General features: G+C 48.4%; 1 protein-coding gene across 1 annotated transcript in view; it reads right to left on the bottom strand.

The window, feature by feature from the left end:
- MYOM2 (myomesin 2) overlaps positions 1-20703 on the bottom strand; it is an 81159-nt gene that overhangs the window by 17745 nt on the left and 42711 nt on the right. The window contains exons 16-28 of the mRNA XM_082375162.1: positions 20431-20605; positions 18832-18953; positions 17035-17222; positions 15036-15162; positions 13634-13812; positions 12321-12435; positions 11086-11242; positions 10890-10996; positions 8557-8601; positions 7865-8001; positions 3670-3814; positions 3491-3550; positions 2061-2128 (exon numbers count right to left, since the gene is read on the bottom strand). Of these exons, the coding sequence (XP_082231288.1) occupies positions 2061-2128; positions 3491-3550; positions 3670-3814; positions 7865-8001; positions 8557-8601; positions 10890-10996; positions 11086-11242; positions 12321-12435; positions 13634-13812; positions 15036-15162; positions 17035-17222; positions 18832-18953; positions 20431-20605 (1625 nt within the window). The remainder of the gene's footprint in view (positions 1-2060; positions 2129-3490; positions 3551-3669; positions 3815-7864; positions 8002-8556; positions 8602-10889; positions 10997-11085; positions 11243-12320; positions 12436-13633; positions 13813-15035; positions 15163-17034; positions 17223-18831; positions 18954-20430; positions 20606-20703) is intronic.

The following is a 20703-nucleotide window of genomic DNA, read 5'->3' as shown; positions in this document are numbered from 1 at the left end:
CCACCGGCCCACCCGGATGAGGCAGCAGGCCCCGCGTCAGCCCTCCCCTCACTCAGGACACTGCGGTGTGGTATTCACTCATTGAATTCCTCACCTTCTTCATTCCATGAAGCCGCTTCTTGTTTCTCCTCTTATTTCTCTGAGGACTTCCCCTCAGTAATTCCCTTAAAAATCCTTCTCTCCTTTTCTACTCTGACAACATGATATTTTCCAAAATTCTCCAAGTTTCCGTTATCTTTCTGTCTCTAAAGGCTGACCTTCAGCAAACCTGACCCACGGGCGTCGTTCTCACCGCCACGCGTGTCCTGCCACCTCATAAACCTCCACAGCCGAGCTTCAGCTTGCTGTGAGGGCCGGGCTCACGGTGACGATGGTAGCACACCATATCGCCTGTGCTACAGGCGTAACCAACGAAGTACTTGCAAAACTGAATTTATCCTCAAAATCCTCAGACTTCGTCCTGCCCCTGCAGTGCTGGTTAGTTTCACAGCACTACCTGGTCTCCAAGACAGAGACCTAAGATCGTCCAAGACACTGTCCTCGCTCACATCCAATTACTCACCAACTCCGGCCGGAACCGTAGCTCCTAAACCGTCTTCCGGCGTATCTCCTCCTCTGTGCACGTGACCACTATGCGCGCCTGAGTTCCCATCTCTCACTGAGCCTCCCCTCTGGCCTTAAGCAACAGCCAGAGTCATCACACTCCTTCTGAAAACCCCAAAGGCAGGCTCCCCGCCGTCTGCAGACCAGAGCCCACCTCTGCCCTGCTGGATGCCCTCTGGTCCAGCCCCCAGCTGTCTTACCAACCTTATGTATTTCTTATTGTAGTAAAATACAGATAATATAAAATTTACCATCTTCACCATTTTTAAGTGTACAATTCTGTGGCATTACGCACATTCACGTTGCTGTGTAACCATCACCACCAACCATCTCCAGAACTTTCTTGTCTTCCCAACTTGACACTCTGTCCCCATTAAACACTGACTTCCCACCCCCATCCTTCAGCCCCTGGCCCCCCTCCATCCTACTTTCTATGAGTTTGACTGCTCTAGGGACCTCATGTAAGTGGAATCATACAGTGCGTGTCCTTTTGGGTCTGGCTTATTTCACCCAAGGATCATCCGTGTTGTAGCAGGTAACAGGATTTCCTTCCTTTTTAAGGCTGAATGACAGTCCGCGAATTTACCACATTTGTTTATCCATCCATTGATGGGCACTTGGGCCACCTCCACACTGGGTTATTGTGAATCACGCGGCCACCATCATGGTGCACACGTATCTATCTGAGGCTGGATTGTATAGTAATTCCACGCATTACCTCTGAGGAGCTGCCATACTGCTCTCCACAGCGGCCGACTCATAATTCACCCTCTAATCCTTCGGCTCCTAGTTTCCCACGCGGCTGTTTCACAGTTCAGCCTAGGGGAGCAGTTTCCACCCTCGTCGACCTGTATCCTTCTCAGTCATTCCCCCCGCACTCAGCTCAGGATTCACCGCTTTGTTGACTTGTCTGCTTGTTTTTCTCTCTCGTCTGTGAGTAGCTTGGGAACAGAAATGATGCACGATCGAGCTTTCCCCACAGCCTCTTCTTCTACAGAGACAGCCGTATAGCAGGGGCTCATTAACTTAAAGTCTGTTCCCCAAAATACAGGTTTTTATAGTTAGTAGTAATTCAGGCTTACTTTATTACTGAATTGCTCAAACAAAAACTTAAGAGCATCTTATTCCCCAAACATACCTTTTATTTCCTAAAGAAATCGTATGAGCAGCACAGAAATTACCGGATAAATTTCACCACAGCACACTTTCCCATAAGTTCACTTACTGAAATCTTAAATAAATATTTTATAAACTACCTACTTGAATCTTCGTTTGGTTGCCCCTGTAATCTGTTGACAAAGACCACAGACGAGACTGAAAGTCTGAGTACCACCCGCCCCTAATCCAACCCCCCGCGCTACACCACCAGTGTGATCTGAGCGTAGCTGCTTCCTGACTGTCTCCACTGTCACGAGAATGGGAGTGTCACTCTCTTCTGGCTAGAACCGATTCCTCACCTTACAGACCAGCCGGACTTCACAGTCTTCTGTAACATCCCAGTGCAGATACTCAGCGAAATGAGGGCCTGGCGGGAAAAAGGGAAAAAAGTTTAAATAAAGGGAAAAAAATGTATACATATACACACACACATACAAATGCATTTTGGGCAGAAGAAAGTAGCTGTTCAGTCTGAAACCAAGATAATTTAATAAAACTAATTTTCAGGGCTCCGAAGTCCGTTTGTGCAATACTGATACTGAAATCTCTATTTCTAGCTGGATGACGCTGTCTGATCTCTCCTTCTCAGTGATGTCTAATAGCTATTGCTCTTTAGAAGGAAGAATAATGAAATATTATATTTTTTTCTCAAGACATGTGTCTAACAACATCCAACAGCATAGTATAGAAAAACTTTAAAACAGGAGAACTAATTGAGGTAAGATGAAGAAAAAGCAGTTTGACCTAGCAATTATGTCAACACACGATATTTATATAGCATTTGAAATCAAAGATTAATTTATATATCTTTCAAAAATATCATTTTTACTTAATATAAATGCAGAAGTCATATGCTAATAATACATTCAACACAAAAATACAAAGCAGTTTTAGAAAGTATTTATTGATTTCTTCCATATAAATACATCCTACAGAGTTGTAGAATCATATTGTAGAAAAAAACTCATATTGTAGAAATGAGTAAAATAAATATTTTTGACTACTAAAAATAAAAATAACTTAAAACAATGAAAATAATGTCTTCATTTTATATTTTTAAAGCTGTATTCTAACTTTTTTTCAAAAACTATAGAAATCCCATATAAAAAATATTTTTCAAATAAACCCTTGGGTTGTAGTTCAGTTTCTAAAATTTATCCATTTTCCTTTGTATCTAGTTAATATGCATTTTTATTTTTTACTTATTTATTTATTTTTAATATGCATTTTTAAAACGATATATTTAAAAAGTATTGTTTGTAATTAAAGTTAAAACATCTAAAAGTTGAAAAGTTCACACAATTTCAAGTAAAATAACAAGCTCCTGGCTATTGGAATTGGGTCTAGTGCCCTCTCTCCATTTCTCCTAATAATTCCCCCAACTCACCCACCCCCGTTCTTTATTCCTTTTTGTCACAATCACTGGACTCCATCTGGACATGTAATGGAGGCACCCTTTCCTTATCACTGCAGGAAAATACGAACACTCAACAATAGATTCCAGGGCTTTTCAAGGTAGAAGCAAGAAGAAAATACAGTCGAAATAAAGGGAAAGGTCAAAGAACAGAAAAGTATCCAAACTTCTACAGCTACGACGTGGTCTGACTTCTCGATCATTTAAAATTGAAGTTAGAGTCGTTTGGCATTAAGTAGGATCTGCTCCAAGCAAATGCTCAAACCCTAAACCTTTGTCTTGTGTTAGTGGTGGGGAAGCCAGCCAACCACCTACCTTGTTTCCTGAGAAATTCCTTTCTTTGAAATTCAGCCTCTTCTAGGACAGCCTTGAATGCTAAATCCAATATTTAAGGGGAAAAAAATAGAAATGAAATACATTTGCTTCTCTCTGGTCGAAAGAATTTGCTTTGAATTTTCCTTTACAGACATATGAAGACCTTCCACACAGCATACCGTCTCCAATGAGAACCAGAGAAGACTGATTTTTGGCTTTTCCGTCTTGAATCTGCACAGTGTAGGTGCCTTCGTTTTTGATGGTAAACTCATCTATCACCATCTCGATAAGGCCAGTTGACTTGTCACACTTGATTCTGTGTGTCTGGGAGCACAGAAGGAAGGGGAGAATTCCACCGTGAAATTCCTCCCTCCAGTTTTCCCGCTGGCACCTAACAGTTGCATCAACTATTGTATCTTAAGGGATCGTGGTGCCCAAAAAACACACAAAAAGAAATTTCAGCCACTGAACCTCTTGGTGAACCAAAGGGCAAACGAGGGACCTCTTGGTGAACCAAAGATCAAACGAGCGACATTCGGCGATGAAGCCCTAGGTCTGCGTGGGGAGTGACCTACACACAAAGAATCCAGCAGAAACTCTGCACACTCCTCGGGAATGTGCACCTGATGTGAGATAACTCAGCACACGGGGGAAAGAGAACGGGGTGCCCTTGGCCATGTCCGATCACAAAACCACAGGCAACAACACAACCATCTCCACAGCCGCGAGGGCTTCAGTCCTGGGGACTCTGGGGACACGGGCATCACGACTGGTCGCCCCCTACTCAACACCGCCACCAGCACCAGGGTTGAAGGTGCCCAGGCTCTGCATCCCCCATCCCGGCAGCCTCCAATGGGGACCCTTTCCCGGTGCCGCCCATCCAGAGCTCACGTCTCCCTCGGACTCTGCTCTCATCGCCTGTGATGAGCTACAGAGACTGAGGTGTGGTTGCGAATGGACCATGTCTTATTCCGCCCTTGGATATGATATCTGCAATCTAGCAGGGGTCAGGGAGGCAGAAGGAGAACATCCAAAGAATGACTCGTCTTCGATGCAGCCGTCATTCAGGGCAAGGACAGCATAGGGGCGCCGGGACCGGGTCTCCCCTCAGGAACACCACTCCCGACACCACAGGAGGGCTGCCTCCTCTGGCCTTGACCCCCACCACGCTACGCCCAGAATGAACAAAAGCATGACAACCTTTGCTGGTGATGTTTCCTGCAGGCATTCCTGCTTCCTTTCAGAGGAGCCCAGCTGGGATTTACGCAAAGGCTTCCCAGCCTGAGCAATGAGCTGTCCCAGGAAGGTGGGGCTGTGGGGTGAGATGAGCGAGTCATCGCCAATAACCTGTGGTCAGCAGCCAAGAAACAGGAGGCGCAGGAGCAAAGTCCACTCTTTCCCCTGAGAACCTGCACTCCTTCTACAACCCTTACCTCGATGAGACTATTACAACGAACTCCCATCTGCAGGTAACTAACGGAAAATGTGTAAGATCGGCCATTTTCTGACACACCATGTGTATTTATTTTCACAATGCTCTTCTTCCTCTTTCAGGTGACATTTACATTTTGGATTCCAAATGCCAGTGTCACAAGAGAGCTGAGAAGATGAATATTAGCTAAATAGCACCTTTGTTCAACATCCCTAAGCCCGTTTCCCTCAGCATCGGGCATCGTTTCTAAATTCTCCTGCCTGACGTTGGAAGAGGCACCTCTGTCTTCTGACCCCTTCCATTTAATCCAAGTGTATTTCCAAGATGCCCTGTGGCCACTCCCCTGGTCAGCCCACCCTCCTCGCCCCCCGGCCCCCCACCTTGCTAGCTCTCGCGTCTGCAGGCTGCAGGGTACACGTGTTCCGGGGCCCATTCTCTGCACTCCTCCTCCGAAGGAGAACCCAGGAATCCACTGCTGTTGAAATCGCCCCTAACTACTCCAGCCTCTCCACACCCCCGCCTTCTCTGAGTCGGTGCTCACTGTACTGTTTTACACGCTCTTCATTCTGTATTCTTTCTATATCATTCTCTGACTGAAGCTGTATTTCTTCAACTCTGGGATAAGCTCCAGGAGGGCAAGTTTACGTCTCATTTTTCTAGGCTACGGCGGACAATCAAAAACAATCTGCAGACTATAAGCTGCCGTCCACGGGGAAAGGAAGATGAGTGTCTGAGGTCCCAAGGGTAAACGTGATGCCTTAGGTTCTGTTTGATCAAATATGATTTTCAGGTTTTAAGTGAATAAAGCCCACCCCTGCCCAGAGGCCCTGACTTCCAGGAAACATTAAAAAATCACCTGGAAATCGGAAAGTCCAATATTGTTTCAAGTAGGTAAAGCACACACTGTGTACTTGGACAACATCGCTTAGATTTTTTTCTTGATGGGAACTTGGTGTATATAAAGTGAGAGAGAGAGCAATGAACAAGAAGGCATGAGCTCAGATTACATTTTGAGAGAGCGGTCATTTCAGGAGGCGGTACCGATTACAGGAGGCCTCCTGATTAGGGTAGCAGGACACCGTTCCCTCCCCGGAGGCTCCGGTAGTTCCTGGCGGCTGCACAAAGAACAGCAGTCTGAGGGCTGCAACAGGTGCACCTTGCCGGGGTCCTTGAGTTTCTTTGCAGTTTTGAGTATTTGCTTTTGAATACGGGGGGCAAATTTCAAGTTGATCAGACAACGGTGCTGCTCTGAGTCTGTAAGACGTTCACCCCCATCAAACATCTGTGAGTAGAGGCCTCTAGGAACCTGCTCTAATTAGGTCTGCAAAGGGAGAAGGAACCACGCTCACCAGCCGGATTCTTAACAATCCAGAGCCTTCTCCATTTTCTCAGCTTCTGCACCGCAGGCTCTGGGCAGGTTTGTGAAAAGAATCAGGCTTCTAGCGATTGCCATTATGCAGCAAGATGATGGTCAATGATTTTATGGGGGCCATAAATACAGGCTATTATGTGACTTTCACAAAATAGCATCAATCTCCACATGGAAAAGTCACCTGTGGATTGCTAATTAAGGAATGAAATAGTACAGCCGTATTCCAGAAGATGAGCCAGGTAGCAAAGACATCCGTTTTTAAAGCAAGCTCTCCACAGCAGGTAGGAAATGTTCATCAAAAGATGTTCTACAAATAAAGGGCAATTACACTAAATTCCATTGCATTCCGTAGCATGATCTCTGCTCAAAGAAAATGTCTCCAATTACCTTGATCATGTGATGCTCTTTCATACACAGTATCCATACTGTGGGCTTTTTTTGCAGCCAGGAGGAAACCGCATGCTTTCTACTTACTAGCCAACTCCCCAATTTGTACAGTTCTTCAAGGATGTCATTATTCTCATGGGGAAGATGGACTGGATAAGAAAACTCACGTAATCTTTGTCCATAAACGATTTCTTCCTGAGAGATGTTCGTCTAACCAAGCTTTACTAAAAACCCATCAGACACAGAGGCCAGACTAGGGATGAGGAGCCCAGCTCAGAGGGAGAGTAAGTGGGCCGGGCACCTGGCGTGGGCAATCCCTACATCTCAACCATCCCGTTAATATCCGTGCAGCAGACACACCGCTGAGGCACTTAGGACTCAGTAGGATAGCTAAATAGACACGATGCATTGGGTATCAAGGGAAAAGAGAGCAGAGGGGGTAAAGATGGTGGGATGTGAGAGACCCCAAGGGCACCGCTGAACAACAAAGAAAGGCTCCATCAAACAGGTCGTCTTTCAACTGGGTTCCCAGTTGCGCTGTAATAATTAGACAAGAGGACATATATGGAAACACAATGTTCCACAGGCAAAAAAGGAATCCTTGTAATATCTGTAAGCTTCATTCTATACAATTAAAAGTAGAAGAAGGGCAAAGTATTTGTATCATAGCATCCTACACATTTTTCTCTGCCCAGATTTGCCGGGCCAAGGGGGCAGCCTAAAAGCTCAGGGAAGGTGCAGAAACTAATTTCCCAGCCGACGCCTTCCATGGGGAGCTCTCAGTGGGAGGGGGGCCTAGGGAGGCATTGCTCACATCAGGGCAAAAATATACCCCTTCAAAACTGTCATCAAGACTGAATAAACTGATCCACTGAGGATAACCGCCACCCCACGTAACCTGAACCTTTTCACAACACCAAGTCTCTAAAACGTAGTTTGTCATTTTTTAATTCCAACAGGCTTGGATTTAAAGGCCTCCTGATCTCTCATCTACCCGAGACCAAATCTCTGAACACTGCAAGAATCAACCATCTCTCATTCATGTAGTCAGCCTTCTACACCCCAACTTCTACAGCTCGAAAAGGGATGAAAACAGACCCAGAATATTGACTTTCAGGAACTGACCTTCCCAAGTAATACCTGGCCATCTCCAAAGCCAGAGGCCACACACACATGAACTCACCTCGCTGTCAGTGACTTCTCCGTCATTAACGATAAAGCGGTAGCTGGCGTCTGGTGATAAGTGCTCAGCCTGCAGCCAGAAGCGGACCTGGCCCTTATCAGAAATCCCATAAGCTAATTCTGACTTCAGAGGAATTGCTACAGGAAGAAAAGAAATCACAAGTCAATAATGCATGAATCCTTGTGAGAAAGAATAGCTGTATACTGTCGGAAAATATCAATCCTCATTATTAAATTTTTGGAGAATGTGAAACCCCGGAGTATTGAACTGGATTATGAAAACCAAAACAAAGAAATAAGACTCTAGTTAGCCTGGCGCTGCATTCAAAGCCTCCATGCCCCGTGAAGCCTTGCACGTGCATGGTCTGCTTTCCTGATGGGCCCGGTGACCACAGATGGATATATTCTTTCTGAATTCCATGTAATCCAATAACTGAAGATCCCAGTTGATACAATTCTCACTTGGATTCAACAGCCACACTCAACCCGAAATCCAAAACACTGCATGCAATGAAAATTGCTACGCGTTACAATATTAGCTAATACTTGTTTTGAGCGAATTGTTGACAAGTGTGTAAGCTGGAGCACGAAACGAGGCCATCCTCTCCCCAGAGCGTCCCTTCCAGAGCTGCACGCGGTAACGAACATGCCTTCCCAGAGCGCAATCCTGCTCTGAGCTCCAGGCTCACTTACTGGGATTTTTTATCTCATTGCTCAGCGCCACCAAACGTTTCAGCTCTAAAATGAAGAAAAATATAATCACTGGTTTTGACCTGTACGTTCAGAAGCTGGCTTAAAAGCAAAGCAGAGATTTGACATCACATCACCAAGTTTAATTTGAGGCTGTGAAAGAAATTAGAACTGGGAGTTCAAAGGAGACGTGGGGTAACTGTAACTTTGAATACTTCCTCCAGTGAATTACCGACTGCAGCTAAGATCCTCACCATTTAAAGAACCCACTTACTAAAGGGACCCGTTAGGACGGGTTAGGGCAGAGGTCCCTGGGAGTCGGGGGGCACTGGAGGGGCAGGTGTATTCCTCGAAGAGAGGAAGACCTACAGAGGGGGTATGTAAAGGGACCCATTTCCAGATTCTCTAATTCCGTATGAACTCTTTCCTGAAATTGGTCTGGCTGGCTGAGAACGTGGCTGGTCTGTGGTTTTCCTTCTGCGTTAAAAGTGTCCTGCTTCAGCACCTCTCTCACCCACCCAGAATTTCACTGTGGTCTATTATCATGAATTTAAATAATAAATAATAATGATACGTTAAAAAACAAAAATGCGTTGCTCCTAGGAGTCCCAAGAGTAAGTTAAGAAAAATTGAAGGTTCTAAACCATTTCTTTCCTTTTCCCTCCTTCCCTCCCCCCTTCCTTCCTTCCCTCCTTCTCTCCTTCCTTCCCCCCTCCCTCCCTCCTTCCCACCTCCTTCCTTCTTTCCTTTCTTCTTTCCTTCCTTTCTTCTTAAAATTAGAATTTAGAAATGAGACTATGGTCACAAAGGTCCGTATGCACCTGTTTGTTTGAAATGAACAATGAAGCAGACTTTCTGTGACCAGAAGTAACTCCACCTAGACGGCTGATTTGAGGGTGAGGGCTGACACCCCCATTAAGTCTCACAGTGGGAACTTCCATACATCAAATGAGCTAAAGCTGCAGCATCAAGGTTTTGCCTGAAATGTACTTGAGGTCCATACACAGCATAAAATGTGCTGGAAATGTTCATCCTTTGCAACGATTTAAAATTAAGGTGAAAACGTCATCTGCAAACTTTCAAATGGAGCAGAGAAGTACATCACTGTCAGAATTCTTTTAAGGATGTTTTGCTAGTAAAAAGCTGTGTGAAGGCCACTGAGTGAGGGTCAGAAAGGGCAGCTTAAAAGGCAGGTGAGCAGATTCCGGTCCCTTCCCGCCCCGTCTGTGAGCAGTGAGCTTGCCAGGGAACCCAGGAAGCAGAGATGGTGCAGCCCCTCTGCTGTTCTCCTGCTGGTCCCGTTAAATGCACATGGGCTCACCCCAATGCCCCCAACGTCTGCATGGGACCTGCGGACACCTGCAGCCATCAGACCCTGTCCCCTCCCCACCCGTCCTAGGCGAACTCCCTTGTACCCCTCTCCTGGGACCACACCCTTCACTGCAGCCAAACAAGATGCCAGCTGATAAGGAAAGGATTAGACTATCAAGCTTCAGGCATTTTAACTGAGGGCTCTCAGAGACTCAGAAGCTTTTAAAGGCCCAACATGGAGTTTTGAGGGTTCTGTCCAGTGCTACACAGTTCCCTCCACATCACTGACGAATCATCGTACAAACTTGTAAAACTGTCTCTGACCAGCACGGGGTGGTAGATAAGGGTTGGACACAAACATCAACCCAGGCAGTGGAAGAATCTCCTCCCGAGGCCAGTTCATTGTCTGGGGGACTCAGACCCGGGGACCTGCCTAAGAGAAACGGCTGCTTTTCCCCGGGTCATAGTAAACCGACTTCCTTCACTTCTTTCTGCTGTTTTCTGTTTATAAGAGAGTGAGTGATTTTAACTATGGAAATTAAATATTATTTCACACACATAAAAAAAATATACATATAAATGTGTGTGTATATATATATACATGTATGTGTTTTCTTTTATCATCCGATTATTCGATTATTCAATGTTGGGAGAAAAGGGAGGATTCTTTCATCTGTGCGCCTCTCATTAATTTTACGGACTTATTTGCTAACCTGCTACTTGCCAAACTAATGAAACGTAACTAAAACTCATCTATAAAAGTACAAGTGGAAGGCTATAAAAGCAATATATACAGCAAGAAATAAAATACTCCCGGACCAGTGATTTATTTAGTGGCTAGAGTACAAACTCAAGAGTTTGTGTAATTTCCAAAGTAATTTTTGGCTTTAAAAAGGATTCCCCACCCCCAGCCTCCTGCAAACACACACCCCTTTTCTAAGCAAATCAGTCTTTTCTCTGTTAGGGTCAATCTTTGAAAGTGTTATAAAACCCCAAAAGGCAAGCCTATGTCCTACAGGTGTTACCTTCCTCATCCAAGACAAAGCTGGAGGACACACCATCCGTGTCACTGACGGACACAGAGTAAGTCCCTAAGTCCACTTTATCCAGATTCTTAAAGTACAGCTTCGAGCTGAAAGGGAAGAAAAGCCAGTATGTTAATTACTGTGTTTGTAGGCGTTCCTAAGAGGTGGTGATTGCCAACTCCAGAGTGGAACTTACTGGTCCCCCACGGTCTCGATCTTGAACCTCTCGTCACCCGCAATGTCCTCGTAGGATTTGCACCACGTGAAGCGAGAGGTGTCCGCCATCTCCTGGCAGTCAAAGCTCAGGTAGATGTCGCCTTTTTCATCCACGCCCACGCTGATCTCCTTGGTGCCTGCGGAGCGAGAACGCCAGGGAGCATCTTAGGAACACAGTGTCCTTCCGAGTCTTTTTTTTGGAGAAGGGATGGCCCAGGCGGAGAGCTTGTTGTATATCAAATTATCGGTTTTTGCCTATGGTCTACCCAGGACATGGGGCAGATGTGAAAGAGCAAGCCCTCTGGGCAGCTGATGGAAAGCAGAGAAGTTCAGGTTTGGGTTTTAAGTCATCACATGTCTGTCCACTTCCTTTTCTGCATCCAGCACCACTGGAGAAAACCCTCTGGGCTGCCGATCCCGACCATAACAATCCTTTTCCCCTTTGGGATCTGACCCCTCGCCACTCCTGGGGGCCCGGGCAGCGTGGTTAGGGCACTTGTTTCCCACACACCCGGGCTCTACTTTCTCCACTTTTTCCTTTGGGGGATTGTTTGTTTGTTTGTTTGTTCCTTTTTGACCAAGTGGACACCTGGCCCAACACAGGCCAGTCAGCATCTGCCCCTTAGGAATCAGAACTGGAGGAGACACGCCGGCCTGAGCCAGGTGCACACAGACGCGCCCCTTGCCAGGAGGGCAGAGGAGCCCAGAGCCGGGCGGCAGGATATCCATGGAGCCAATCTCCAGGGAGGGGAGAAATCCAGGGAAAACATGGTTTCCAGAGATCCTCCTCCCTGCGTATCCCGTGAGCTCACCCCCCTCCCCTCAGAAGCACTTCCCCGCCAAGGTCCCCTCAGCTGGGCTCTTACTACTTTTAACCAAGAAAATTGCCAACGGCTTTATAATTTCTGATCAAAACTCAGCAGTAACATAAAAGACCATCGTCATCCCTGCATGTTCTACTGCTGAAATGAAGACCCCGCCACCCTTGCAGAATGACCTCACGTGCCCCTTGCTGCCCAGGATGCTGGGGGAGGGGGGGGCGTGCAGTGGGTCTTTGAAGACATGCTGTACTGCGTCTGTCAATCCAACTCCTTCTGTAAATGTGACGGGTTCCGTCCATGCGTCCGCCGTCCATTCACACACACACGCATCCCTCCTTCCAGATCACCCTGCTGTGAGGTTTGCCCTGTTAACAGTCGAGCAGGTGAGGCTCACCTGGCCTGGCCTCCACAAGTACCATCTCCGACGTGTCTGAGGGCTTCCCCACCCCGCTCTCATTTACTGCCCGGACACGGAAGATGTAGGTTTTTCCTTGGTGCAGGTTGCAGACCTTGAAAGAAGAAGGAAACATCACATGTGAACAGATAGATGAAAATGACTTCATTCTTCATCACATTTTATTACAGACGTGTTTTCTTTTTATAAATAGCCTATTCTTCCAGTCGGAATAGCCGTGCAGAGGAAGTCAGGAGTGCAGAAGGGAAAAGGAGACGGGCAGGCTCATGACCTCACTTTGCGAGAATAAACAGGGTTGCTACTATTCTGATATATCCTCTTCTTTGTTCTTTGCATACTTTAAAGCAGAATTAAAATCAAATCATCTAGTTTATAATCTGGTGTTGATACTTAATGTAATTCTACGGGACTAAATATCATTTCACATGTGATTTTTTACTTTGTGCAAAATATCCCATCATTGGGGCAATATCAAAATTAAACCCATCTCTTATACATCTACAGATGATGTATATTGTAATGTGCATTGATAACCAAAAATAAAATGTATATTAGCTAATTTCTAACGAATTCATTTAGCTGGATTCTGAGCAGTTTTTGTTCGTTCAGAAGACACTGATCTTGTTTCATGTTGTCCAACTGCTTTCCAGAGGCTGCTGCCCATTTACTTCTCACTCGGGTGCGGCCTTTCTTTAAGGAAGTACATTGCCTCTCTGTCTAAACCACATCCCAGAGCCCACAGCCCAAAGAAGAAAGCCTCTGATGAGGGCAGCTGGGTCCCCGGGTCTAAGCCACTGTCACCACTAACCTGACCCCAGTGACTGGTGAATTGCAGGTGCTAAAAACAGAAATATTTGGAGAAAGAGGGGACAGAGAAATTACACGTCATAATTCTGTCAAATGTGTTTACACTGTGTGTACGTGTGTGTGTGTTTATCAGATAGACGTCCATCAGCGATCACGTGAATTGAGTGAAGTAAACATGGGCTTGGTGTGCAAAGACATAATTCTAGTCATCACTGTGGAAGGCACATCAACACAGCCCACGACCGTGAAGTGTCAGCACCACTGGGGGTTGTCAGACGGCAGGAAGGAGAGGAAACCCATCCAGATGGTCCCCACACGCAGTCACTCCCCAGGTCCACGGAGGGGCGGGCACCTCCTTGAACCCCGCTGGCTGGCAGCAGGGGTACCAGGTCATGTGCACAGTTCCCTGGGGGCTTCGAGCTAGACCCCCGACAGGGATGAAACGTGTTCCCCAGACGACAGAGCCTGGGAAGGAGTACCGTCACCTTTAGGTAGCGATGTGCCGTGGGGGCCTCGTTGAAGGTGATCCACTCTCCAGAATCCTCTTCCTTATAGTCGACGAAATACCCAGAGACGGGGCTGCTGCCCGAATACACGGGGGCCTTCCAGAGCAGCACCAGGGACGTGTCCCGGACCTCACAGAACATCAGGTCGTAGGCAGGACCTGAAAGGTCAGGTGACCCTGTGGACTAATTCACGAGCCCACACGCTCGCCCGGGACCAGCAGGCACGTCTCACGGAGAGAAAGGCGTGCAGGAGAGGATCCTGAGGCACCCACCCCCCTGCTGGGCTGGAAACCTGGGCATCACAGGACTCACCCAGGGAGTCTGACCACCCGGGGAACCAGCCACTCACCAGCTCCACCACCCCAGTACCCCAGGCCCGCCTGTGACAGTGACCCTGGGGGTGCCGCTGACCAAGCCCAGGTCCAGGGGAGCCTTGAGCAGTAAAGGCAGGAGGGGTCCCACCCTAACCAATCACTCTAAGCCCCCAAAAGCCTCTGGGAACTTCTACAGCTTTTCCTTCCACTGACTCTTCCAAGGGGAAAAAATTAATTTCATTAAAACAAGTATCCCCCGTCCCCTGCAAAAAAAGAAGAAAAGAAAAAGCCATATAATCTGGCCACAGAATTGAACAATCGTCTCAATTTTTTGAGCTTTTCAGCTTCAGCTTCAGGTTCGTTGTTTTGCCTCACTTTGTTTTGTTCAAACCATGAGCATATTGTCCATGGCCTTAGGGGTCCTGATGGACTGGATACAGAGGAATCGATGCCCAGACCCTGCAGATTTGTGAAAACAGTTTTAAGAGGTGGAGCGCTGAGTAAATGCAGATGTTTTGTCAATGTTCACTTTAGAACCAGAGGCCCCACGTGGGGGCCTACGTGGTCCCACGTAGTCCCACGTGGTCCCACGTGGTCTGGGAGGAGGAGACCTGAGTGAATACACAGTCAGTAAGGTCCTGCTGTCCCCACTCTGGCCCAGCTGGAGCCTCTCCTGCTGGGAGCTGGCCTCCGTCCGCCCCTTTGGGAGAAGTTCACCTGGAGCAGGTCTGCCCTGGACCAGCCTCTGGCCACAGCATCCTCAACTGGGGGAGCAGCTGGGCGTGGGTGGCCCCCCTGCCTCACACCTCAGTGCTAATGACTCCGTGCCTGTCACTGCCCTACCTGTGTGTCCACGGCCCAGACCACAGGGCGGGGCCACCTAAGGCACAGCTCTGCCCCAGGCCTGGCACGTGGTAGTGGTGCCAGGATCTGTGCAGAGTGACTGAAGCCTGCTGGCTGCAGAGGCTGGTAAGGCCTGGGCTGGCGCCACGGAAGGTCCCCTCTCCGGCCAGCCCCGCGTGTGCACGCGAGGTACCCAGGGGTGAGTCCTGGAGAGACCGTCTTACCCGGTTCCGGTGCCGTCCAGGCCTCGCACTTGAAGACCTCGCTGGGGTCCGACGGCGGCCCGATCCCCACGAGGTTGGTGGCGGTTATTCTGAATTCGTACAGTGAGCCCTCTGCCAAGCCCTCCACCTATTCAGAGGATGTTTAAATTACAGATGAACCCACAGACAGAAAACAAGCTTATGGTTACCAAAGGGGAAACGGGGGGAGGGATAAATTAGGAGGTTGGGATTAACAGGTACACACTCCTGTATATGAAATAGATAAACAACAAGGACCTACTGTACAGCACAGGGAACTACACTCAGTGTTTTGTAATAACCTATAAGGGAAAAGAATCTGAAGAAGAATATATATATATACACATATATGTATGTATAACTGAATCACTGTTGTACACCTGAAACTAACACAACATTGTAAATCAGCCATACTTCAATTTTTAAAAATTAATTAATTAATTAATAGGTGAAACAAAAGCTGCATTACGACCCACGAGCCATCGGGGGAAAGGGAGTATTTCTGGTTGATTTATAGATGGAATGCGAGGGTGAGGGACCTTGTCAGTAAGTCAAGTACGCGTCTGTGGAAGGCTATTGACCAATCTGCATGTCGCAGTCACCACCTTTACCCCGACACGGTTTGCCTCATTCACTCCATAAACCCTCCCCCCGGGATGACGTGACGACCCAGGCAGGGAAACAGGCTCAGAGACAAAAGCCACAAGGAGCCAGTGGAAGAACGGTGGGCGGGACCTGACCTCGGGCCCAGGGTCTCCACCCTCCACCCACGGGCGACACCGCACCTGGGGTGTCAAGGGCCCGGGACGGGAAGCGTCCTCGCCGGGGGCGGGCGGGGGGAGTGACCCGTCTCCTCCCCGCACATTGGCTGGAGGTCCCTGAGGGTCCACTCTGCCGGGTCTGTGCCACAAGAGATGGAGGGAAGGCCCTGGACCCGATCATCAGCCCTGCCCGGCAGCACGGCCACTGGATCAAGCACAGCATCTGGATGACATTGTCTCTGAACCCAACAGCTCCCAAAGCAAGCACGTGTCACGTGGAGCCGCTTTATCCCCTGGAAGGCAGGTCTGGCCTCGTGGAACGCCGGCATTCAGAAAGTACGTGGGCATTTCCTCCGGAGTTTGGGACCTGACAGCCAATAGTAAGGTGTCCGGGGACAAGCGTGGACAAAACACCAGGATCTGTGCACTGAGCTTGAATTCTGGCAATACGCGTCATACACAATAAAACGCATGATAAATACGTATTGCATAAATACAGGTATTAGCACAGAATCTTGTACAAGACAGGGATTAGAGCTCCTCTCCGCCTCCCGCAAAAACCCCTCGCTTTACCGCGTGCCTCCTGTGAATGAATAGGCGGGTGTGCTGCCCTGTAACTGCGTGAGCCATCACCGACCCGGGTGCTCCATTAAGTAAACACCTTCTCACTCATCCCTCTCACGAGAAGCCCTGTGCGGTGGCTCGCGGGGAGGAGCGGGGGCTCAGGGAGGTGAGAGCCGCTGCCCGCGGGCTGCCGAGGGTTTGCCTGGCGGCTTGATTCTGCTCTTTCTTCCTCCAAATCCATGCTGCCCCTGCCCCCTGCACCCGGACGTTACGTGTAGCTGGGCAAGAGGCTCACTGGGAGGCTTGAGCACACGCCTTCCTCGGGAAACGGGGACAAACACGCAGAGGAGCCTCGATCGTCACCGTCTCCTGCGCATCCTGCCCCGAGGCCGAGAGCTCCAGCCACCGGGGTGGAGGCCGGATGCCGCCCACAGCAACACCTGCACCTACAGACCACCCACCTGCAGGCTCGCCTCCTCTGCTTCGCTTCTCAAAAGAAGATGCTCCGTGACCCTAAGTTCTCATGGTGAATTGTTTCATTCATTTTTGTTTCTGTGTCAAATTGCTTCATGTCACTGAACTCTGAGACACAGAATGGGGACCCTGCCCCACATGATAAATTGCCTGGAAAAGCAAACGAGTCCATGAGCACCCACCGTCAGGATCCTCTCTTGGACAGGCGAGACGTTGACCTCATGCCAGTTTTGGTGGTGAGCCTCTCTCTTGTCTACATAGTAACCGAGGATGGGTGAGTCACCTCTGAACTTAGGCATCTTCCAGCCCAGGGTCATGGAGTGGCCGTCACAGTTCAGAAGGTTGATCCCGTAAGGATGGGACGGGACGGCTGCAGGAAACACAGCGGGAAAGTCACCCGGATCTTAGTGCAATAATCATTAACCTACCGCGGCCAGCTCCAGCATCTCAGAGGGACGGGCAGCAACGGGAGATGGCCCTGGGTGCCTGTACCCTCTGTCCTGTCCAGGTCTCCCTGCTCACCATCTTCGCTTGTCTTTGTCTCTTCTTTTAAAGAGAGTAAGTTTTTAAAAAGCTTCTTTCATATATATTTATCGCAGTTTCTAAATACATCTTCCAATACATACATCCATACATCCATCCTCCAATATTTCAATAATACAAGGGCCAAGAAGGACACCTGAGACAACAGACTCTCCCCCTCCTCTAAGGAAAACCTTGAGAGAGCAGCTTTCTCATTACGCCCATGAAGAATGACAACCTCAACTTCCACAACCAGTGATGACTGACAGACTTAGGCCAGTGAGTCTTAACTTCCTCCATAGTTATAGAAACTTCAGATTAATTCAAACGAGTATGAATTCAAGTTTCCCTTTTGAACACCCTGTTCGGAAATGGACCATCTTCTCCTAACAGCTTGAAGAGGTTGTGTCTCTGCTTCCCCCCTCCCCTCCCCGACTCTGAGCAACCTATATCCAATCATCCTCTGTTACCCGAGATACAGGTACCCGGGAATGAGCTGGTCTTATTGCAGAATTAAAACGTAAATGATTGGCTTTCATTTACTAGGAATGACTTGAAGAGGCTAGTGGTAATGTTTGAAAGTCCCTCCTGGGAAAAACTGATAGATTATAATGAGCTTAAAATAAGAGTTAGTGTTTTACTATATTGCCCACCTAAGTATCATCAGATTTGACATTCCTTGGAAATTCCAGTAACGTTATTTTATCTATTGTTAGACGAGAAATCATAATTTCGGAAGATACTTTTAGATTTAGTTGAAGACAAAAATAAAGACCAAAACATTTCTCTCAGAAGTGAAAAGACAATACTATGATTCAAAATGTGTCTAAGAGGTGATCGTGGTTCTAAATCTTCCTGAATACTTTTAAGTCATGGGGTCCATTTTATATGAAACAACCAGAGCAACATTATACAACACAGAGCTGCACAGATCAAGTTTCCTAGGGCCCATCACTGCCAGTTCGGCCCCGAAGTGTTCTGTGTGGTCAGAATAATAATTTTTAAAGATCACTATTTATGAACAAAGCCACAGAGTTACATAAACATTTGAAATTCTCTGGAATGACGTTAAAGTTCCTTGAACTAAGAATAGCTGAAAAAGCCATCGACGTTCTGTTTTAGCACCTATTTTGAAAAGAGACGGCCACACCCTACAGCATACATTTTAATGGGGGCACGTGTGCTTGGAAACCAGTGTGACCTCTGATAATATTTTCTATTTTCAATTTGCATTTTACTAGTATATTATCCTTTCTCCCTCTCACACTGGCATTTCCAAGACAAGTAGCCAATTGATGAGAGGTTTCCACAGAACTGCATGTTCTCTGTTCAACAATTTACATCCACTTTTCCCCTCTGGTAATACTCCAAACGGCATCATAAAGGTTTATTCATGCAGAAATTAAAACGTAGTGGAGAACCGAAAGCTGGCACAGAGTCGCCCATGAATTACTTACTGAGGGTGGCCTGGACTTCTATGACGTCGGACTCCTGAGAATTCTCACTGGTCCCAACAGCATTCACGGCTTTAACTCGGAAGATGTACTGCTCGCCGGTGGTTAGGCCGTGCACCACGAACCTGACAAAAACACGAATCGGGGGCGTGACTACAAGGTTCAACCCTTTTTCTTCCTACAATAGACACAGAAAGCATTTTGAACACGCCATGAACATTTGTCACTGGGACTGAAAGGAAGTTTACTTTTTCGAGTGCCTCAGGGATGCATATTAATTCCAGTCAACATGCCACATCCAAAAGTAAGCCAGCAACACCCAACGACACTGGGGCTGAAGGGAGCTGGACTCGGGGGCCGGCGGGGGCACCAGCTGCTGCCCGCGGGTCCCGGGGGGCGCGGGAAGCAAAGCCCTGGAAATCCTGAGTGACCTCACTCAGTGCCAAGGCTCCCCCTTCATTTCCAAGTCTTCTGGATTTTGTCTGCATCAGAGTTCTATTCTAAAGTAGGATTCCTCTCCTTTCCTAAAAGAACCCGCGTCTGTAAAACTCAGGGAGAAGGAGTTACACCACACTGGCTAAGATTTGGCTTGGAGACCGGCTTGGACACCTAACAGATTTTATGTCCTCAGTCGAGTCACCTAAGCCTGGAAAGACTTTGTTTTCCCATCTGTAAAAGAGGATCATAGTACCTACTTCTCAGCACAGCCACCTTGCACATGGTTAAGTACTCAGTAAACGTGAGCAATAGTTATTTATCTCTGAGTCTGCGAACATGTATCAGGCATTCACGAAAAGCCTGCCCTGGAATATTTGAGGTGTTTTGTTCTGAGAGCTCTTCCTGCACTTGCTGGCGTGGGGTGTGCATAACATCTAGCTTTAGCGTCAGTTGTGTCTCTTCTTCTCCAGCCACAGCTTTTCCCAACTCATTGGTCTTTAAAGAGTGAAGAGGGGAGGGTGTCAGAGCCGTACAGGATAACCCGTCCGCAGGGGCGGGTCTGACAGCTATTTTCCTAAGCGCGTCCTGGCGGAACCCCAGCACACTCAGGCCTTCCCTGAAGGCTCAGCATGGGACGGGAGCACGTCAGTGTCGGCAGGAAAGATGCTCGGTCCCACTGCAGGCACAGCCGCCGTCGCCCCTGCACAGGAGCCAGGTGCCTCTCTCCACCCCCTTCCCGGCTTTGTGCAATTGGTGGCCAGAGGGAAGGCCTGTCAGCTTTGTGAACAAAGCAATTTTAAAAGTTCAAAACGTCAATACAGAGAAATAAAACACCCTTCCCGCCCCGGTCGCTACTTTAACTCTCCTGTTCAGGGTTAAGTCTTAAACGCTGAGTACGTCAGAGGAGATGCCCTGGGGCTTTTCTTCATCAACAGACAAGTCACTTCAGCCGCGCGCGAGGACTAGCTCCCCAGCTGCCAGCTCTGCAGCCCCCATGTGTGGGGGAGGAACCGGGCCCGTGGTGTGGACGTCACAGGTGTTGCTGCCGTGGCACCTGCACCCGAAGGCCCCGCGGGTCCCGGGGGGTGCGCTTCTCACGTTTTCTCAGGGGCGAGGATGTCGGCCCCAGGAGGGTGGGGGGGGGGGGACCCGGGCAGGCAGCACCTGTTGTAGCCGATGGGCTTGTGGTTGCAGGGCTCCCAGACGGTGGACCCGGCCACGCAGCAGTCCACGTAGTAGCCGAGCAGGTCCTCCTTGTGCTTCGGCGGGTCCCACTGCACCACCACTGATGTCCTTGTGTTCCGGGACGCGACGACGCGGCCGGGGGCTGAGGGGACCACTGTGCAGGGGGGACAGGGACACAGGCTCAGCGGCACGGGAGTCTGGGGGCACGCCAGAGACCCACAGGCCCTCTCGTCCGCAGAGCTTGGGGCTTTA

Source organism: Balaenoptera borealis (assembly GCF_965194805.1).
Source record: "Balaenoptera borealis genome assembly, chromosome: 21".
NCBI lineage: Eukaryota > Metazoa > Chordata > Mammalia > Artiodactyla > Balaenopteridae > Balaenoptera > Balaenoptera borealis.
Note: the sequence above shows the minus strand (reverse complement) of the source record. Positions and strands in the feature narration are given on the sequence as shown.